Below are 19173 nucleotides of genomic sequence, written 5' to 3' on the forward strand. Positions count from 1 at the left end.
TCAATTCTTGCTTCACAGTGTAATATTGGCAAAGTATCTTGAGGTTCAATTCAGTAAATATTTTCTACCTTTGAAGTTAAACTCAATAAATATTTATTGAATTGAGCCATTCAGTATGCTAATTATTGAGGTACAGAGCTGTGTAAGGCTGACCCTGCCCTTAAGGAGCTCAGAGTCTTGCAGGGGAGACAGATAAACAAACAAATAGTACCACAATCGTGCAACCGCAGAAGTATGGGCCAGATATGTACTAGGGCAGAGGAGGGAACGAATGATTGCTTGTATCTATTTCAAAAACAAATTTTTTTGGAGGGGAAGAAAATTCAAATGTAAATAAAGAGAAATAACTGAGGTAATACACAGATGCAGGAGAAAACCCACAGATTACCAAGTGTGGGGGCGGATGTTTGGCCTAGCAGTTCAGCCACCACTTGCCTCCCGTATCAGAATGCCTGGGTTCCGGTCCTGATGCCACCCCCCCCCCCCCCATTCCAGCTTCCTGCTAATACCCATCCTGGAGGCAGCAGGTGATGAGGGTTGAAGTAGCTGGGTCCCTGCCACTCACGGGTGAGACCTGGATCAAGTTCCCAGCTTGCGGCTTTGGGCTGGCCCAGCCCCAGCTGTTGCCGGCATTTAGGGAGTGAATCAGCAGATGGGAACTCTCTCTGTGTCTCTCTCTCAAATAAAATACACAAATAAAATTTTAAAAGATAACCAAGTGTGATTTTTGTAATGGTTTAATTATTTCCCCAACGCAGGTACCTATTTGAACTGAAGGAAGACGACGATGCGTGTAAAAAAGCCCAGCAGACAGGAGCCTTTTACCTCTTTCACCGCCTGGCTCCTTTGCTTCAAACGTCAGAGCGTCGTTACGTGGCCCCCCGGGTCAGCCTGTTAGGTAAGCCCACAGTGGACCCCTGGATTCATGGCTACCATGTAGTTCATACTGATTCTGTAAAGACAGCTCCTTGAACTTTTCAATTTTTCACACTTGTGTAGCTGCTTCTGTCAATTAATAATTTATTGTATGGACCCTAGCTCTCCAGTCAAAAGGATTATGATATGAACCACTAATGCCTTAAACCAGGGCTCAGTAAACTGCTGTTTTATAAGTACTTTTTTTTACACAGTCTTGCGCATTTGCTTATGTGTTGTCTATGGTTGCATCTGCGCTGTAACGGCAGAACCGAGTAGTTGTGAAAAGACTGTATGACTAAACGAGTCTAAAACCCTGGCGATTTCCAGCCTTAGACTGGGGACTTCCAGCCTCATCTGCTATAGAACTTCATTTTTATGAAAAGGGTCAAAATTAAAAGTGAATTAACGTAAATTTGTTTTCTGAACTCTTTCAGTATTTATAAGTACAGCCATCTAAGCTACTGGCATTTGGCATTCAAAATACTATCAGATTTTTAGAAATGCTTTTGAACTATTTTTTTTATATGATGGGCCTACTTTTTTTTTCTAAAAGATTTACTGATTCATTTATTTGAAAGGCAGAATAATGGGAGTGGAGGTTGGAAGGAAAGAGATAGAGACAGAGACAGAGAGAGATTCGTTTTCTACCTGCTGGTTGGGTCTTCAAATGGCCACAACAGCCAGGTCTGGGCCAGGCCAAAGCCAGAAGCCAGGAACTCCATCCTGGTCTCTTACGTGAGTGGCAGGGGTGCAAGTACTTGGCCATCATCCCCTGCTTTCGCAGGCACATCAGCAGGAAGCTGGATCAGAAACAGCTGGGAGGCCTGTGTTCCAAGCAGCAGCTTGACCCACTGCGCCACAAAGCTGGCCCTTATATTTCAGTTCTATTTGCTATCACCATATCCTGGATAACTTTTGACTAGTGGATTTTGCCAGTGGATTTCCCCCTGGGGTCAGATGTTGACGTTCTCGGATAGGTAGTTTGCAGTAGTGCATAAGGTGCTAAGCATTGTTATGAACAAATTAATAAGTCCTACATGCACAGGGACAAGTTTACTGTCTACACAATACTTACCTCTGACAGATGGAATTTCAGATGTGAGTAACACCCTGGCCCACAAAAGCAGCACACTCTGGAGGCTAATTCTAGAACTGGATTGGCCTCTTCTATTTTATGTTGTGATACTTATTGTTTTCAGTGCCTTACTAATGTAACCATCGTGCAACTTACGAACTAGAGAATATGTTCCTTGCATCATACAATCCTAGAGTAACACAGTATTACTCAGGATTCCTTGTTTGATCTTAATTGCTCAGACTGTTGAAGGAGACACGGAGGCCTAGTTAGGTGAAGTGATTAGATCAAGAGTGCACAGTAATTAGCTTCAGGGCAGTGACTTTAAACCAAGAACAGCAGACCCTCCATATCTACTGTCCTGCACCTCTGGATTCAACCAACCGCAAACTGAATATATTTGGGGAAAACATTGCACCTGAGGCAGGTGTTTGGCACAGTGGTTGAGACGTGAACAGCTACATTGTGAATGGCTGGGTTCCAGTCCTGGCTCCACTTCTGTTCCAGTTTCCTGCTAATGCACACCTCTGAGAAGCAGCCAGTGAAGGCTTAAGTACCTGAGTTCAGGGTTCTGGTTCTGCCAGCATTTGGGGACTGAACAAGCAGATGGAATATCTTGTTCCGTCTTTCAAGTCAATGAATAAATTTAAAAAATGGTGTAGGATTTACATTAAAAATTAGGTCTTTCCTTTTAAAAAATCACATCTGTACTAAGCATGTATGGTTTTTGTAGTCATTACTCCCTAAACAATACAACAAATATTGACATAGCATTTACATTGTCTTAGGTATTATAAGCAATCTAGAAATTATTTAAAGTTTATGGGAGGATGTAAATTGTATGGCATTTTATATAAGGGACTAGTATGCCATTTTATATAAGGGACTTGAGCATCTACAGGTTTCGGTATCCGAGGGAAGTTTTGGCACAGACACCCCTGGATAGCATTGAGTAACTGTGAACCTGCTTTAAGCTGAAGTAGATGATTTCCTGTGGGACGAACATGGGTGTAGTGATTTAATTGAAGCCCTTTTGTTTCTGAAGAGTTGGAAAAGCTCCTGGAGAAGTGTGGCCAGGATACACAGAGGATAGAAGATTCCGTGCTGATTGGATGCTCTGAACAGCAGGAAGCATGGTTTGCCCTGGATCTAGGACTGAATAGCTCCTCTGCCGTAAGCAGTACGTACCAGTGCTCCTACTGAGCACTGCCCAGCACTTCTCAGACCTGTGGATCTCACATACTAATGAAAAATGTTTTTCAAAATTTGGAGAATACAGAAAGGTGATGAACTTTATTTTATTTCAAGTAAGACATAAAAATACTATCACCTACTATCACCATTTAAAACACAATAAGACATTAATTTTCTAAACTAAGTTGTGGGTACACATGTTTATAAATTCTCTGTACCTTTATATACTTTATATCTTAAATGTTTCATAGAAGATGTTTTAAGATTCATGCCATCATTTTTTTTTTTTTTTTGACAGGCAGAGTGGACAGTGAGAGAGAGAGACAGAGAGAAAGGTCTTCCTTTTTGCCGTTGGTTCACCTTCCAATGGCCGCCGCGGTTGGCACGCTGCGGCCGGCGCACTGCGCTGATCCGATGGCAGGAGCCAGGGGCTTCTCCTGGTCTCCCATGGGGTGCAGGACCCAAGCACTTGGGCCATCCTCCACTGCACTCCCTGGCCACAGCAGAGAGCTGGCCTGGAAGAGGGGCAACCGGGACAGAATCCGGTACCCCGACCGGGACTACAACCCGGTGTGCCGGTGCCGCAAGGTGGAGGATTAGCCTAGTGAGCCGCAGCGCCGGCATGCCATCATTTTTTTTTTTTTTTTTTGGACAGGCAGAGTGGACAGTGAGAGAGAGAGACAGAGAGAAAGGTCTTCCTTTGCCATTGGTTCACCCTCCAATGGCCGCCGTGGTTGGCGTGCTGCAGCCGGCGCACCGCGCTGATCCGATGGCAGGAGCCAGGTGCTTCTCCTGGTCTCCCATGGGGTGCAGGGCCCAAGCACCTGGGCCATCCTTCACTGCACTCCCTGGCCACAACAGAGAGCTGGCCTGGAAGAGGGGCAACTGGGACAGAATCCGGTACCCCGACCGGGACTAGAACCCGGTGTGCCGGTGCCGCAAGGCGGAGGATTAGCCTAGTGAGTCGCAGCACCGGCCTGATTTTTTTTTAATTTTCTCTTAACAATGCAGGCAAATAAAAATGTTCCCATGGAGTATTTCTCGGTCCTCAGACCTCCATTTGGGAACCACGTTGCTATAGGTTCATTGCCCCTATCCGGCTTTCCTTCTCTTTTTAAAGATCTGGGCATAGAAGTGATGATGCTGGAGTGGAGGTCAGACAGAAGCTTTAAGGTCCCATTTCATCTCTTTTCCAGGGATAACGTGTGGCTAATGCAAATATTCTTACTGCCCTGAAGAGGATACTGAGAAATGCTATAATGTTTCCCAAACTGGCCTGAATATAAGAAACACCTGGTGCTTGTTAAGAAAAAAATAAAAAGTTCTGGGCCTCATTCCACACCTGCTGCTTCTGCACCTCCAGGTACGGCTTGAGAACCTATAGATTTTTATTTTCCCCAGCTGAGTCTTATTAGGCTAGTTTGGGAAACAGGATAGACTGGAGAGGGGCCTGGTGGCAAAGTCTGTTTGACAATTGTCTGATTTTCCTCTTTGCCAATTTTCTAGCCTCCTTGCAGAAATCTCAAATGGAGACGGAGCTCCAGGGGTCTTTCATTGAGCTGAGGAAGGCCCTCTTCCAGATGGACATGAAGGACGTCTCCCTGCTGTTCACGGTACACTCTGAATTCTCACTTCTGTAGAAAACTTAATAGTGTGATGTATGGGCACATCCGTGAGTGCATACACAAGGCTGGGGTCACAGTGATCTCTTCTCCTGCAGACCAGAGGTCTTCCTACAGGTTTTGGCAGGGTGCCATGGGAAGATGGCTCGCTCTTCTTGTGCTTGTGTTTTTGGCAGAACTGCTGTCAAAACCACTTCCTCTTAAAGACTGCAAATCTATGACAGTACTCTGTCGGCCTCATAAACACTTTTAATGTCCACAGCATAACATCCACCATCGTGCTTTTCCTTTGCGGATAATTTTACATTGCCTTAATGACCTGTTTTCCCAGCCTCAGATTTCTCTTGCTTAAGTGTTTTGATAGTCCATTTACTTTTTTTTTTTTTTTAAGATTTACTTATTTGAAAGTCAAAGAGAGAGAGAGAGAGAGAGAATGTTTCCATCTGCTGGTTCACTCCCCAGATGGCCACAATAGCCAGGGCTGGTCCAGGCTAAAGCCAGGAGCTAGGAGCTTCTTCAGGATCTTCCTTGCGGGTGTAGGGGACCAAGTACTTGGGCCATTTTCTGCTTCTTTTCCAAGGCCATTAGAAGTGAGCTACATCAGAAGTGGAGGAGTGGGACACAAACCAGCACCTACATAGGATGCAGGCATTGCAGGAAGCTACTTCACCTGCTATGCCACAATGCTAGCCCCATTCCATTTACTCTAAAGGGAGACCTCTAAACAGTTTGTAATTGGAAAAAAAAAGTTTTGAACTCTGTTGGGAAGGAATATATGAGGAGATGTCGAACTATACTGGAAAGATTTTCTTTTTCAACTGGGTAGCGAGTACATGGGCATTCATAAATATTTTATGTTAAAAAATTTTGACATTCATGTATTTAAAAGATGGAGAGACAGAGAGATCTCTAATACATGGGTTCATTCCCCAAACGCCTCCAGGAGCTAGGAACTCAGTCCTGGTCTTCCACATGGTTGGCAGGGACCCAGCTACTTGAGTCATCACCTGCTGCTTCCCAGGGTGCACACTAGCAGGAAGCTGGAATGCACAGCAGAGCCAGAATCTGAACCCTGCACTCCAGTGTGCGATATGGTGTTCCAAACAGCAGCTTAACTAACGCACCGGACACTCACACTCTTACATGTTTTAAATAACTCATCGTCTTGTATACAGCCCTTATCTCTTGAGGAACAGTGTTTGTTTTTTTTTCATACTACTTGTTGAACTTTTTTTACTTGGTGTAGGGTTAACTTTAATTATTATTATTTTTATTTATTTGAAAGACAGTTACAGAGAGAGGTAGAGCCAGAGAGAGGTTTTCCAATCCACTGGTTCACTCCCCAAATGACCACAACAGCCAGAGTTGAGCTGATCTGAAGCCAGGAGCCAGAAGCCAGGAGCTTCTTCTGGGTCTCCCACATGGGGCAGGGGCCCAAGCACTTGGGCCATCTTCTACTGCTTTCCCAGGCCACAGCAGAGAGCTGGATTGGAAGATGAGCAGCTGGGACTTGAACTGACACCCATGTGGAATGCCGGCCTTGCAAGCTTTAACCCATTGCGCCATAGCACCAGCCACAGTGTAGTGTTAACTTTATGGTCATTAAGTAAACTGAAAGTAGATTTTTGTAAAACTTAAGAGTGGGAACGGGAGAGGGAGGAGGAAAAAGGGTTGGAGCTTGGGCAGGAGAGAGGGTAGGATGGGAATTATCACTCTGTTCCTAAATCTGTATATATGAAACTTGTATACTTCAATAAATTTTTTTTAAAAACTTCATCATGCATTTTTTTTTAATTTTTTAAGGCAGAGTGAATAGTGATAGAGAGAGACAGAGAGAAAGGTCCTCCTTTTTGCTGTTGGTTCACCCTCCAATGGCCGCTGTGGCCGGCACATCTCACTGATCTGAAGCCAGGAGCCAGATGCTTCCTCCTGGTCTCCCATACAGGTGCAGGGCCCAAGGACCTGGGCCATCCTCCACTGCCTTCCCGGGCCACAGCAGAGAGCTGGCCTGGAAGAGGGGCAACCGGGACAGAATCCGGCACCCCAACCAGAACTAGAACCCGGTGTGCCTGTGCTGGTGCCACAGGCGGAGGATTAGCCTGTTAAGCCACGGTGCCGGCTTCATCATGCATTTTAAAATATGCTTTCCTTTACTTAGATTTCTGATGTTAGAGGAATATGTTCAGATAGTTTCCTTATCTTAAAGTTTAAATTAGTAACCGTTTAAAGTAGCGAAGCTGGGGGCCGGTGCTGTGGTGTGGCAGGTAAAGCCACAGCCTACAGTGCTGGCATCCCATATGGGCACCGATTCAAGTCCCAGCTGCTCTACTTCCTATCCAGCTTTCTGCTATGGCCTGGGAAAGCAGTACAAGATGGCCCAAGTCTTTGGGTCCCTGCACCTGCCTGGGAGACCTGGAAGATGCTCCAGTCTCCTGGCTTTGGATCAAGAGCTCTGGCTCTTGCGGCCATCTGAGGAGTAAACCAGTGGATGGAAGACCTCTTTCTCTCTCTGCCCCTGCCTCACTATAACTCTGCCTTTCAAAATAAACAAACAAACACATATCTTTTAAAAAATGAAAGTAGTGAAGCTGGAAAGACGCCGACGTTTCCCAGTGCACTGCTCTGGAAACATGCCTAGTGCCGATCTGGGTGAGCCCCACAAACTTTCTAAATGAAAACCAGGCATGTCTTTGTATTCCCAGGCTCAGGCTCTCCTCAGCTGGCATGATGCTCACCAGTTCTGCAGCAGAAGTGGGCAGCCCACCAAGAAGAACATGGCAGGGAGCAAGCGTGTGTGCCCTTTCAATAACATCATCTATTACCCACAGGTAAGCAGGGCTTCAAGGGGACAGTAACCCCAGAAGGCCGTGCGCTACTCAGTTCTGGTGAAGGAAGTCCACACAATTATAAGGCTCTTCTTACGCATTCCTTCAGTTCACTAGAGGCCCTAAAGGGCCCCTGGCTCAGTTTCCATCCCCCTCTCCTAGATGGCTCCCGTGGTGATCACTCTGGTGTCAGATGGAACCCGATGCCTGCTTGCCCGCCAGAGCTCCTTTCCCAAAGGAATGTACTCTGCCTTGGCAGGGTTCTGTGATATAGGTAAGTTCAGGGGATAAACAGGTGACACTGGAGGGCCTAAAGCCTTATTAACAGGTGTTTTTTGCTGTTGCCATGGTGCTTGGAATCTCAAGCACATTCTTCCTTGTCACATCAAGAAAACCGTTGACATCCTAACTTTCCAGTATTAGGCAAATTTTTCAAACATGCAGCACACTTGAGAGAATCATACAGTGAACACCTTTATGCCTACCACCTAGATTCCATAACTTTTTATTTCATGTATCAAATAGCCATTCATTTGCCGATTAGTATTTTAGTCAGCTTTTTGTTACTTGAACTAAAATACTGAAGAAGAGCTTCATGGAAAGAAAAGAATACTTCTGCTTACAGTTTGGAGGTACACAGTTCAGCACTGGGTGGTCCCGTTACTCTGGAGTCTGGTGGAGGCTGGCAGAGGTGGGGCAGGAACGGAAGCATAATCACATGGTAAGCCAGGAGGCAGAGAGAAAGAAGCAAGGCCAAACTTAGCTTAAATAAGCAACCGTCCCTCAGGAACTGCCTTCTGAGGCAAGTCCCCAGCGACCTAAGGACCTGCCACCAGACCCACCACTCACAGGCCATAATTAGATCAGTCTCCACCTTCAGTCCATCCACCCTTAACATTAAGACTTTACATTGAGGGGCCAGCACTGTGGCGCAGTGGGTAAAGCTGCCGCCTGCAGTGCCAGCATCCCATATAGGCACCAGTTCGAGTCCTGGCTGCTCCTCTTCTGATCCAGCTCTCTGCTATGGCGTGGGAAAGCAGTACAAGATGGCCTGAGTCCTTGGGCCCCTGCACGCATGTGGGAGACCTGGAAGAAGCTCCTGACTCCTGGCTTCAGATCAGATGGGCTCTGGCCATTGTGGCCATCTAGGGAGTGAACCAGTGGATGGAAGACCTCCCCCCCACTGCCTCTTTGTAACTCTGTCTTTCAAATAATCTTTAAATAACAGGAAGACTTAAGAAGTGGCCACCAAAGAAGGATGTACTTTTCTCTGAAGGGAGGAGAGAACTTCCACTTTGCTTATGGCTTTGTCGAGCTACTGTATCTAAAAGGCTTCCATAACCGAGGCAGCTCATGTCAAGAGCCTTGGGTGATCACTTATGCCATACATAAGAGTGTTATTTGTTAAAAAAACAACAAGAGGCACTGTGCACTAAGTTCTCATTCAGGACCTCTGTCCCCAGAGTTGTACCATGAGACTTAATAGTAAAACTTGTTCTGAAGAATCACTTCCTTTTAGTGTATTAAATGGAAGATATTACGTCTCATAAGTTATAGTTATGTCTAAGAGCTCACAAAAGATGTATCATGCTTGGGTTCTTCTTTAAAGAATCAAATTTCTAAAAGGAAAGAAGGGGGAGAAAGGAAGGGATAAGAGGAAGAGGGGGAAGCAAAATCATCTTCGAGAAGCGGTAACAGAACAGTCCTTGTCTAGACTGTTGAGGAACAGTTCTCTTAGTTTTTTAAATTTCATTCTTTCTTTTTTTTTTCTTTCTCATACAGGAGAGGGAGGAAGAGGAGAGGGAGAGTTGGGGGTGCAGGTACAGTGGGAAGAAATACTATGTTCTTAATGTATTTATGAGATACATACAAATTAAGAAAAAAAAGACTTTACATCTGCATGAGTTTGAGGAGCCAAGTTTTGTTCAATCTGTAACACCATCCACCAGTTCATCTTATTTCTTGATTCACAAATTATGGACATTATTACACGTCTCCCTAAATATTTCAGCATCTGTAATATCAACTACAACTCAATATTTATTCATAGCTTGGTCATTTTTTTTTCCAGCTATTGAGGTAAAATTTGAACATGGTGGGAAGTGGAATTTTTAGCAACCTTGTGGGCAGCAGTGGCCTCCCCCACTGCCAGCCTTACTTCACATTGTAACGAACCTAGCAGGCTCAAGCATTAGTTCAGTACCCAACTCCAGACTTGATTCCTATTGTTGGAACGACTCAAAGGTGTAGGACACTCCTAAAGACGCTTCATAGACACTAAGTTTTGCACCCCATTCAGAATGGGCTGTCATGATACAGACACATGACAGACTTCGTGCAACAGGCTGTCCTGAATTACTCTGAATGCTTGCAGGTGAGAGTGTGGAAGAGGCTGTTCGTCGGGAAGTTGCAGAAGAGGTGGGACTGGAAGTGGAAAGCCTGCAGTACTCTACATCCCAACACTGGCCTTTTCCTAACTGTTCTCTCATGATTGCTTGTCACGCAACTGTGAAGCCAGGGCAGACAGAGGTGAGTTCTTGTTTCCCTTATGCTGTGAGGCTTCCTTGGCTTCGCTTCTTACATCTCTATCATGTCCACCATGGTTTACATTACAAAATGTATGACTTATAACCCCAAGGAATTTGCAGTGTAGTAAACCATCACCATTCTCCCCTGTATATCTCCCCATTATGAGACAATTTCTAAACTACTTTATTGAGGTACAATTGACATAGAAAAGCTGTAATTAATGTATGCAATTTGATGAATTTGGAGATAAATATACACCTCTGATACCATCAAATTATACCTATGCTATACATTTATTCATTGCATCCAAGTTTCTTCCTATCCCCTTTGGTTTTTCTTTTTCACAATAAAAGCACTTAACATAAGATCTATTCTTAGAAAAATTTTACATAAACAACACAGTATTAATGATAGGCCCTATGTTGTACAGCTCTTCAACATATTTTACGTAACTGAAACTTTATACCCTTTAACCAATACCTCCCCATTTCCTCCTTTCTGCTAGACCCTGGGTACCACCATTCTACTGTGTTTCTATGTTTGACCAATTGAGGTTCCACATGTGAGTTCATCCAGATTTTGTCTGTGTCTAGTTTATTTCACGTAGCATATCCTCCAGGTTCATCCATTTTGTTGAAATGCAGTTTTCCTTTTTGTAAAGTTGAATATTCCATTGCATTTATTTACCACATCTTTATCCATTCGTCCATGATGGATAATTTAGATTGTTTACATATCCTGGCTGCCGTGAACGCTGCTGCAATGAATGTGGGAGTACAATTACCCATATCCTCAGGATTCAGATTTCAATTCCTTTGGATATATATCCCAAAGTGGGATTGCTTGATCAAATGTAATTCTGTTTTTTAAAGGTTTTTATTTATTTGAGTGGCAGTTATAGGAGAGAGGGGAGCAGATACCTTCCATTCACTGGTTCACTTCCCAAATGGCTGCAGTGGCCAGGGCTGGGCCAGGCCAAGCATGGAGCCTGGATCTCCATCTCAGTCTCCCACATGGGTACAGGGACCCGAGTACCTGGGCCATCTTTCACTGCTTTCCCAGGCGCATTACCAAGGAGATGGATGGAGAGTAGAGTAGACAGGACTCAGACCTGCACTCATACGGGTGCTGGCACCACAAGGGGTGGCTTACCTGCTGTGCCACAACACCGGCCCTGATAATTCCATTTTTAATTTTTTGAGGAAATTTCCTTTTCATTTCTCTTTGTGGCTGCACCCACTTACATTCCCCACAACAGTGTGCAAGGGTTCTTTTTTTCTCCAAATCCTTGCCAACATTTGTTGTCCTTTATTTTTGATGATAACTATCCTATCAGGATTGAGGTGGTATCTCATGGTTTTGATTTGCATTTCCTTGATTAGTGATGCTGAACAACTTTTCATATACTTTAGCCATATGTGTGTCTTCTTTTGAAAAATGCCTCTTCCAGTCCTTTGCCCATTATTTCTAGTTTTTTATTTTTTAGATTTGAGTTGTAGGTGTTCTTTAGGTACTTTATATATTAGTCCTTTATCAGATACATGGTCTGTAAATATTTTCTTCCATTTTGTGGATTGCCTTTTTTCTCCCTTTGCTCTACAGAAGTTTTTAGTCTGATGTAATCCCACCTGACTATTTTTGCTTTTGTTTCCTGTGCTTCTGTTGTGGTATCTAGGAAATCATTGCTCAGTTAAGTGTCTAGAAGCTTATTCAGTATGTTTTCCTTTTTTTGTAAGATTTATTTATTTATTATTTGAAAGGCAGAGTTATGGAGAGACAGAGGCAGAGGCAAAGGCATTCCATCTGCTGGTCTACTCCCCAAATGGCCACATTGGCCAGGGGCTGGGCTAGGCCAATGCAAGGAGCCCAAGGACTTAGGCCAACTTTTACTGCTTTCCCGGGCCATAGTAGAGAGTGGACTGCAAGTAGAGCAGCCGGGTCTCAAACTGGTGCCCATATGGGATGCCGGCACTGCAGGCAGCGGCTTTACCTGCTGTGCCACAGCACCGCCCCCTCCAAGTTTTCTTCTAAGAGTTGTATTGTCTCAGATTTTACATTTAAGTCTTTAATCCCTTTGGAGCATTTTTTTTTTTTAACTTGGTTTGACATACAACTCAATTTCATTCTTCTGAATGTGGATATCCAATTTTCTCAGCACTATTTATATAAGACAATTCCTCTTTCATTGTCATATTTTGAGAGAATCTTACATATAGTGGGCACACAAATTATTTAACTTAACTGTTTTCAGGACTGGCCTTATTGCTCAAGATGTTGTCTTATCTAACTTCTCACTCTTCTACTTTTTTAAGATTTGATTTATTTGAAAGGCAGGGTTACAGAGAGAGGGAGAGACAGAGAAAGAAACAGATCTTATATCTGCTGGTTCACTCCCCAAATGGCTGCAACGGCAGGGTTGGGCCAGGCTGAAGCCAGGAGCCAGGAGCTTCATCTGGTCTCCCATGTGAGTACAGGGGCTCAAGTTCTTGGCCCATCTCTGCTGCCTTCTCAGGCACATTAGCAGGGAGCTGGAGCAGAAGTGGAACAGCCAGGATTTGAACCAGTACCCATGTGGGATGCCAGCATTGCAGGCAATGGCTTAACCCACTGCTCCACAGCGCTAGCCACCAAATCTTCTGTAGCATCTTGAGAGATGGCATTGTGGTTCCTGCCTGCTATGGTCTACCTTGTGTGTGTGTGTCTGTGTGTGTGTGTTTTAAAATATTTATTTATGATTTATTTTAAAGTCAAGAGTTACACAAAGAAAGAAGGAGAGGTAGAAAGAGAAGTAGAGAGAGAGAGAGGGGGAGAGAGAGAGAGAGGTTCTCCATCTGCTGGTTCACTCCCCAGTTGGCTGTGATGGCCAGGGGTGCACCAATCTGAAAGCAGGAGCCAGTAGTCTCTTCTGGACCTCCCACGCAGGTGCAGGAGCCCAAGGACTTGGGCCATCTTCTACTGCTTTCCCAGGCCACGCAGAGAGCTGGACCGGAAGTGGAGCAGCTGGGACTCAAACCAGCACCCATACGGGATGCCAGCACTGCAGGTGGTGGCCCCACCCGCTATGCCACAGTGCCGGTTGTGTGGTTTTTATAGCATGTCTAATCTATCTCAGCTTCCTGTGGACAAAGTTTACATTAGTTTGATTTTTGCAAAAAAATATACTATGATTCTGATTATCATTAATCCTTATCCTTGGAAAATCCTTATCCTTAGAAAAAAAGAGTAACAGATTTATTTGAAAGGCAGAGTTAGAAGAGACAGGGGCTGGCGCTGTGGCTCACTTGGTTAATCATCTGCCTGCGGCACTGGCATTCCATAGGGGTGCCAGGTTCTGGTCCCGGTTGCTCCTCTTCCAGTCCAGCTCTCTGCTGTGGCCTGAGAAGGCAGTGGAGGATGGCTCAAGTGCTTGGGCACCTGCACCCGCGTGGGAGACCAGGAAGAAGCACCTGGCTCCTGGCTTCAGATCAGCGTAGCTCCATCCATAGCGGCCATTTGGGGAGTGAACCAATGGAAGGAAGACCTTTCTCTCTGTCTCTCTCTCTCACTGTCTAACTCTGTCAAATAAATAATAATAATAATAAAAAGAGACAGCAATCTTCCATCTACTAGTTTACTGCCCAAATGGCTGTAATGACCGTGGCTGGGGCAAGTAGAAGACAGAAGCCTAGAACTCCATCCAGACCACCAACCTGGATGACAGGGGCCCAAGCACTCAGACCGTCTTCTGCTGCCCTTCCAGGTGCATCAGCAAGAAGCTCGATTGGAAGCAAAACAGCTGGGACTCAAACAAGGGCTCTGATATGGGATGGTGGCGTCCCAAGTGGCAGCTTAACCTGCAATGCCACAATGCCAGCTGTTGTACTTTTTCTTAAAAGATGTATTTATTTGAAAGGCAGAGACACAGAGAGAGAGAAGAAGAAGAAGAGAGAGAGAGAAAGGGAAAGGGAGAGAATCTTCCATCACTAGTTCACTGCCCAAATGGCTACAGTAGTCAGGCTGGACCAGGCCAAAGCCAGGAGCTTTATCTGGGTCTCCCATGTGGGTATTGGGGCCCAAGCCCTTGGGCTATCTTCTGCTACTTTCCCAGGCACATTAGCAGGAAGCTGGATCAGAATGTAGCAGATGGGGCCGGCGCCGTGACTCACTAGGCTAATCCTCCGCCTTGCGGCGCCGGCACACCGGGTTCTAGTCCCGGTCGGGGCACCGGATTCTGTCCCGGTTGCCCCTCTTCCAGGCCAGCTCTCTGCTGTGGCCAGGGAGTGCAGTGGAGGATGGCCCAAGTCCTTGGGCCCTGCACCCCATGGGAGACCAGGAGAAGCACCTGGCTCCTGCCATCGGATCAGCGCGGTGCGCCGGCTGCAGCGCGCCAGCTGCGGCGGCCATTGGAGGGTGAACCAACGGCAAAGGAAGACCTTTCTCTCTGTCTCTCTCTCTCACTGTCCACTCAGCCTGTCAAAAAAAAAAAAAAAAAAAAAAGAATGTAGCAGATGGGACTCAAATCAGCACCCATATGCGATGCTGGCACTGAAGGTGGTGGCTCAACCTGCTGTGCCACAGTACTAGCCCCAGTATCTTTTTTTTTTAATTGAAAGAGTCATACATCATTAGGAGTGCAATGAAAAGCAAGTATTATTCATAACTTCCCCTCAATCTTAACTACTTTCAATATTTCATCTTTGAACTTGTAGGATTTTTTTTTATTTGACAGGTAGAGTTATAGACAGTGAGAAAGAGAGACAGAAAAGGGATTTTTTTTTTTTTAAGATTTATTTATTTGAAAAGCAGAGTTACAGAGAGGCAGAGGCGGAGAGGGGGAGGGAGGGAGGGAGAGTCTTCTCTTCCATCCACTGGTTCACTTCCCAAATCGCCACAACAGCCGGGGCTAGGCTGATCCGAAACCAGAAGCCCCTTCTGGGTGCAGGGGCTCAAGGACTTGGATCATCCCTCACTGCTTTCCCAGCCGCATCAGCAGGGAGCTGGATCTGAAGTGGAGCAGCTGGGACTCAAACCAGCGCCCATATGGGATGCTGACACTGTAGGCGGTGGCTTTACTCATTACACTACAGCACCGGCCCCTAATTCTCATCTCTTAATTATACCTATTTGGCATCTGGGCAATATCTAGAACTGTTTTCACTATCTTCTAAGATTGCTTAATTCTAGAATGATTTCCTTAGCTTTGGGTGCAGTATTTTAAATTTTGTGGCTCCTAACCTTACATCCTTTCCTTCTTTATATCTTTCAGATCCAGCTGAACTTGAAAGAACTAGAGGCAGCTGCCTGGTTCAGTCATGATGAGGTGGCCACAGCCCTGAGGAGAAAGAATCCTTACATTCGTCAACAGAATGAGACTTTTCCATTCTGGGTGCCCCCTAAGTTAGCCATTGCTCACCAACTGATTAAGGAATGGGTGGAAAAACAGACCTGTTCTTCCCCACCTGCTTAGCCCGGATGAACTCATCTAGAACCTTCCTTGGTATCCTCCGAGGAGAGACCCCGAGATTAACTGTAAAGGGGAGGTGACAAAAGGCCAGCTCCAGGCCAGTAAGGCAGAGCAGATGAGCCTATAACGAGACACTCATTATCAGCAGTATTACAGAAAGAAGTCCTTACTAACAGGCAATCAAATATGCCAATGGGAATCGAAAAACTGATGAGCTATTAACTATCAAAATCACAGGGAATGGTAAAACATTAGTTTAGATGTAGACACTTGTTCACTCATTTTTCTCCAAGGTTTAGGAACAAGTATCTTCCAGTATGTGGCTTATTAACACTACATGTACAGTAATTGACAAAATATGACTGGTGTGATTTTAGCTTAAAACTTGATCTTAGTATTAAAAATATACTACTCCACTCACCACTGAGTTAGGTTTTATCCTCACAGAATTAAGAAAAATACCACAATGTAACATTTTTTAACTTGTATACAGGTATATTCTTATACACGGTATTTAAATAAAAATCATTTCTTTCAGTCTTCCAAAGGGATGAGGAAAGTGGGAGCTCAGGTCTGTCTGTCTCAGACACATGGAATAAATCAGATGCAGTGAGGCTCTGGGTAGCTGAATCCAGGGGGACTCAAGATGGTAAGGACTTTTTTGTTCTCAGCTGTGTTACTTGCTCAGTTTGTCACTCAGGGAAAAAACTCTGTTTTCCAAAATGTATAGCAATGGTTACTGGCAGGTGCATACCTAAAGTGTTGATAAACATCAACTAAGGGATGAATGAGATGAAACAAATGTCAATCCCGAACCATTTCTTGAGCCTTATGGGATAAAAGTAAGTTAGGAGTTCTCATTTTTGTATGCCTGTTCTATACCTTGTGATAGGGAGAAGAGTTTATCTGGGAGAAATAAATAAATCTCCAAATCTGCTCAGATGTATTTTTTTCTGTCTTATGACTTGAGGAAATTTTAGAAAGTGAGAACTGGGAGTGGGAGGCAGCGAAGATGTCTTTATTGGTGTGACAAACATTGAAGTCCACAACTGAAGCAATCAGCAGAAGCAATACTGTTAGAGTCCAGCTGAAAAGGAGAATGGCTGGGGAAAGACTCCTACCTTGAGATTATTCTAGGGACTAATTTGTGCTTCAAAGACTTACGTCCCAGAAACCCTAGGATTAGTCACACATCAGAGTCCCATAGGGCTAAGCAAGAGAGTTGAGATCTAGGAAAGCTGAAGTGCTGAAGGGTGGGCGCTGTGGTGCGGCAGGTCAAGTGCCACTTGGAATGCCAGCATCCCGTACTGTAATGCCAGTGTGAGTCCTGAGTCCTGGTTGTTCCACTTCCTGTCTAGCTCCCTGCTAATGTGCCTGGGAAGAGCAGAAGATGGCCCAAGTACTTGGGTCCCTGTTACCCATCTGGGAGATCTGGATAGGGTTCTAGGCTCCTGGCTTTGACCTGGCCCAGACCTGGCTGTTGCTACCATTTGAGGAGTGACCCAGCAGATGGAAGATAGATATTTCTATCTCTCCATTTCTGTCGTTCTGCCTTTCAAATAAATAAATTAATTTTAAACATAAAAAAGGAAAGCACTGCTCTCTTCACTGCCCACCATCATGGCTTCAGGGATCTTCAGAAATTGTTGAACACTATGTGATGGGACTTAACTGTCCTGTTCTATTGGCAGGCAGCTTGCTTGCCTTTACCTGGGCCAAACCCAGTGTGTGGGAGAGAAAAGAAAGGTTCCGAGAATTCTTCGTATCTAGCAATTAGAAGAAAACAGTTCAGGGTCCGTGTTATTACTGTCTCCTGATCTCTTCTACCTAATGCGGATGTGTTTGGGAGCACATGTGTACACATGACCAAATCTGAGCACAGTGACAGAGCGGGGAGTGTGCAGTATTCCTGGTTATGAGTTTCCCAAACCTGCTGTGGAGTAACTGTTTGCTTTTTGATCAATGTGGGTTTTGGAAAAGAATAGAGTGGCTAGTGAAGCTCTGCAACACTGAACTTTGTTTCCCAGAAAGCTTTGCTATTTGTACCGAAAATAGCAGATAAATAAAACAAACTACAAGGCTACCTGGGCTGAAGAATATCACAGTCCTTCAAAACCTCTGTGCAAAGTGGGATTAAAAGATTGATTTCTTTGGGTATAAAGAATTTTGAAATCCATGTGGTTTTCTTTTTTTTTTTTTTTTTTTTGACAGGCAGAGTGGACAGTGAGAGAGAGAGACAGAGAGAAAGGTCTTCCTTTTCCGTTTGTTCACCCTCCAATGGCCGCCGCGGTGGTCTCCCATGGGGTGCAGGGCTCAAGGACTTGGGCCATCCTCCACTGCACTCCCTGGCCACAGCAGAGAGCTGGCCTGGAAGAGGGGCAACTGGGATAGGATCGGTGCCCCGACCCATGTGGTTTTCATAATGCACATTTTACATGCAATTTTGGAAGCCTCCTAATATAAAGAGATTTCAGATGTTTCTGCGCCAGAATTTTTTTTTTTTAAGATTTACTTATTTGAAATGCAGAGTTAGAGGGAGAGAAGACAGATCTTCCATGCACACGTTTACTCCCTAAATGGCCACAACTACTGGGGAGTGCCTGGATTCAGTTCCACCTCTGCTTCTGCTTCCAGCAGCAGGTGATGGCTCAAGTACATAGGCCCCTGCCACCCACACTGGTGACCCAAACAGAGTCCTTGGCTCCTGGCCTTGGCTTGGCTCATCTGCAGCTGTTGCGGGCGTTTGGGGTGGGAACCAGTGGGTGGAATTTATCTATCTCTGTCTCTCTGCCTTTTAAATAAAGATTTAAAAGACAACATTTCAAAGTAGCTAACATTATGTAAAATGTTAAAATGTTGCCCTATGTAATTAAAAATTTTTTTTCTTTTATGTTTTTTAGTGTGTAATACTTTTCCTCTTCACTCATTTCAGTCAACCACCATAAACATATAAGAGGAAGGATTGGAGAGGGGTATGATATGGTTAGCTTTCATTAATTTGTGGTAGTAGATTCCCAGTTAGTAAGTCTGTTAGACTATTCTAATTTTTCCCTTGGTTGCTGAAGAGGGAACATTATAGCTGGCTCTCCATATCTGTGGGTTCCACATCCATGGATTCAATCAATCATGGATAAAAAAGATTAAAAAAAAAAAAACTGAGCAAACACAGTACATGTTTTTATTTGTTTTTAAAGGCAGAGAAAGAGAAGAGAGAGAGGTGTTTTCCATCTGCTGGTTCACTCCCCAGATGGCCACAACTACCAGAGCTGGGCTGATCTGAAGCCAGGAGCCAGGAGCCAGGAGCCTCTTCCAGGTCTTCCACATGGGTACAGGGGCCCAAGGCTTGGACCATCTTCTGCTGCTTTCCTAGGCCAGAGTAGAGAGCTGCATCGGAAGTGGAGCAGCCGGAACTTGAACCAGAGCTCACATGGGATGCCAGCACTGAAGGCAGCAGCTTTACCTTCTATGCCACAGTGCCGGCCCCCACAGAATGTTTTTTCTTCTCATTACTACCTTAACAATACAGTATGACAACCACTGATATAACACACCATAGTAGAGATTATA

The 19173-nt window shown here is 44.9% G+C and overlaps 1 protein-coding gene across 7 annotated transcripts in view; it reads left to right on the forward strand.

Annotated features, from left to right (window-relative positions):
* Window positions 1–17806, forward strand: part of NUDT13 (nudix hydrolase 13) — a 41519-nt gene extending 23713 nt beyond the window's left edge. For 5 of the 7 annotated variants that reach the window (XM_062215073.1, XM_062215070.1, XM_062215069.1 and 2 more), the window contains exons 3-9: window positions 759–898; window positions 3039–3173; window positions 4694–4800; window positions 7512–7637; window positions 7797–7908; window positions 10009–10163; window positions 15409–17806. In XM_062215073.1, coding sequence (XP_062071057.1) covers window positions 759–898; window positions 3039–3173; window positions 4694–4800; window positions 7512–7637; window positions 7797–7908; window positions 10009–10163; window positions 15409–15609 — 976 coding nt within the window. In that variant the 3' untranslated portion in view covers window positions 15610–17806. The other 2 variants (XM_062215075.1, XM_062215074.1) reach the window with 2 other exon arrangements.
* Window positions 17807–19173: the final 1367 nt, after the last annotated feature.

Source organism: Lepus europaeus, chromosome 17 (genome assembly GCF_033115175.1).
Source record: "Lepus europaeus isolate LE1 chromosome 17, mLepTim1.pri, whole genome shotgun sequence".
Lineage (NCBI taxonomy): Eukaryota > Metazoa > Chordata > Mammalia > Lagomorpha > Leporidae > Lepus > Lepus europaeus.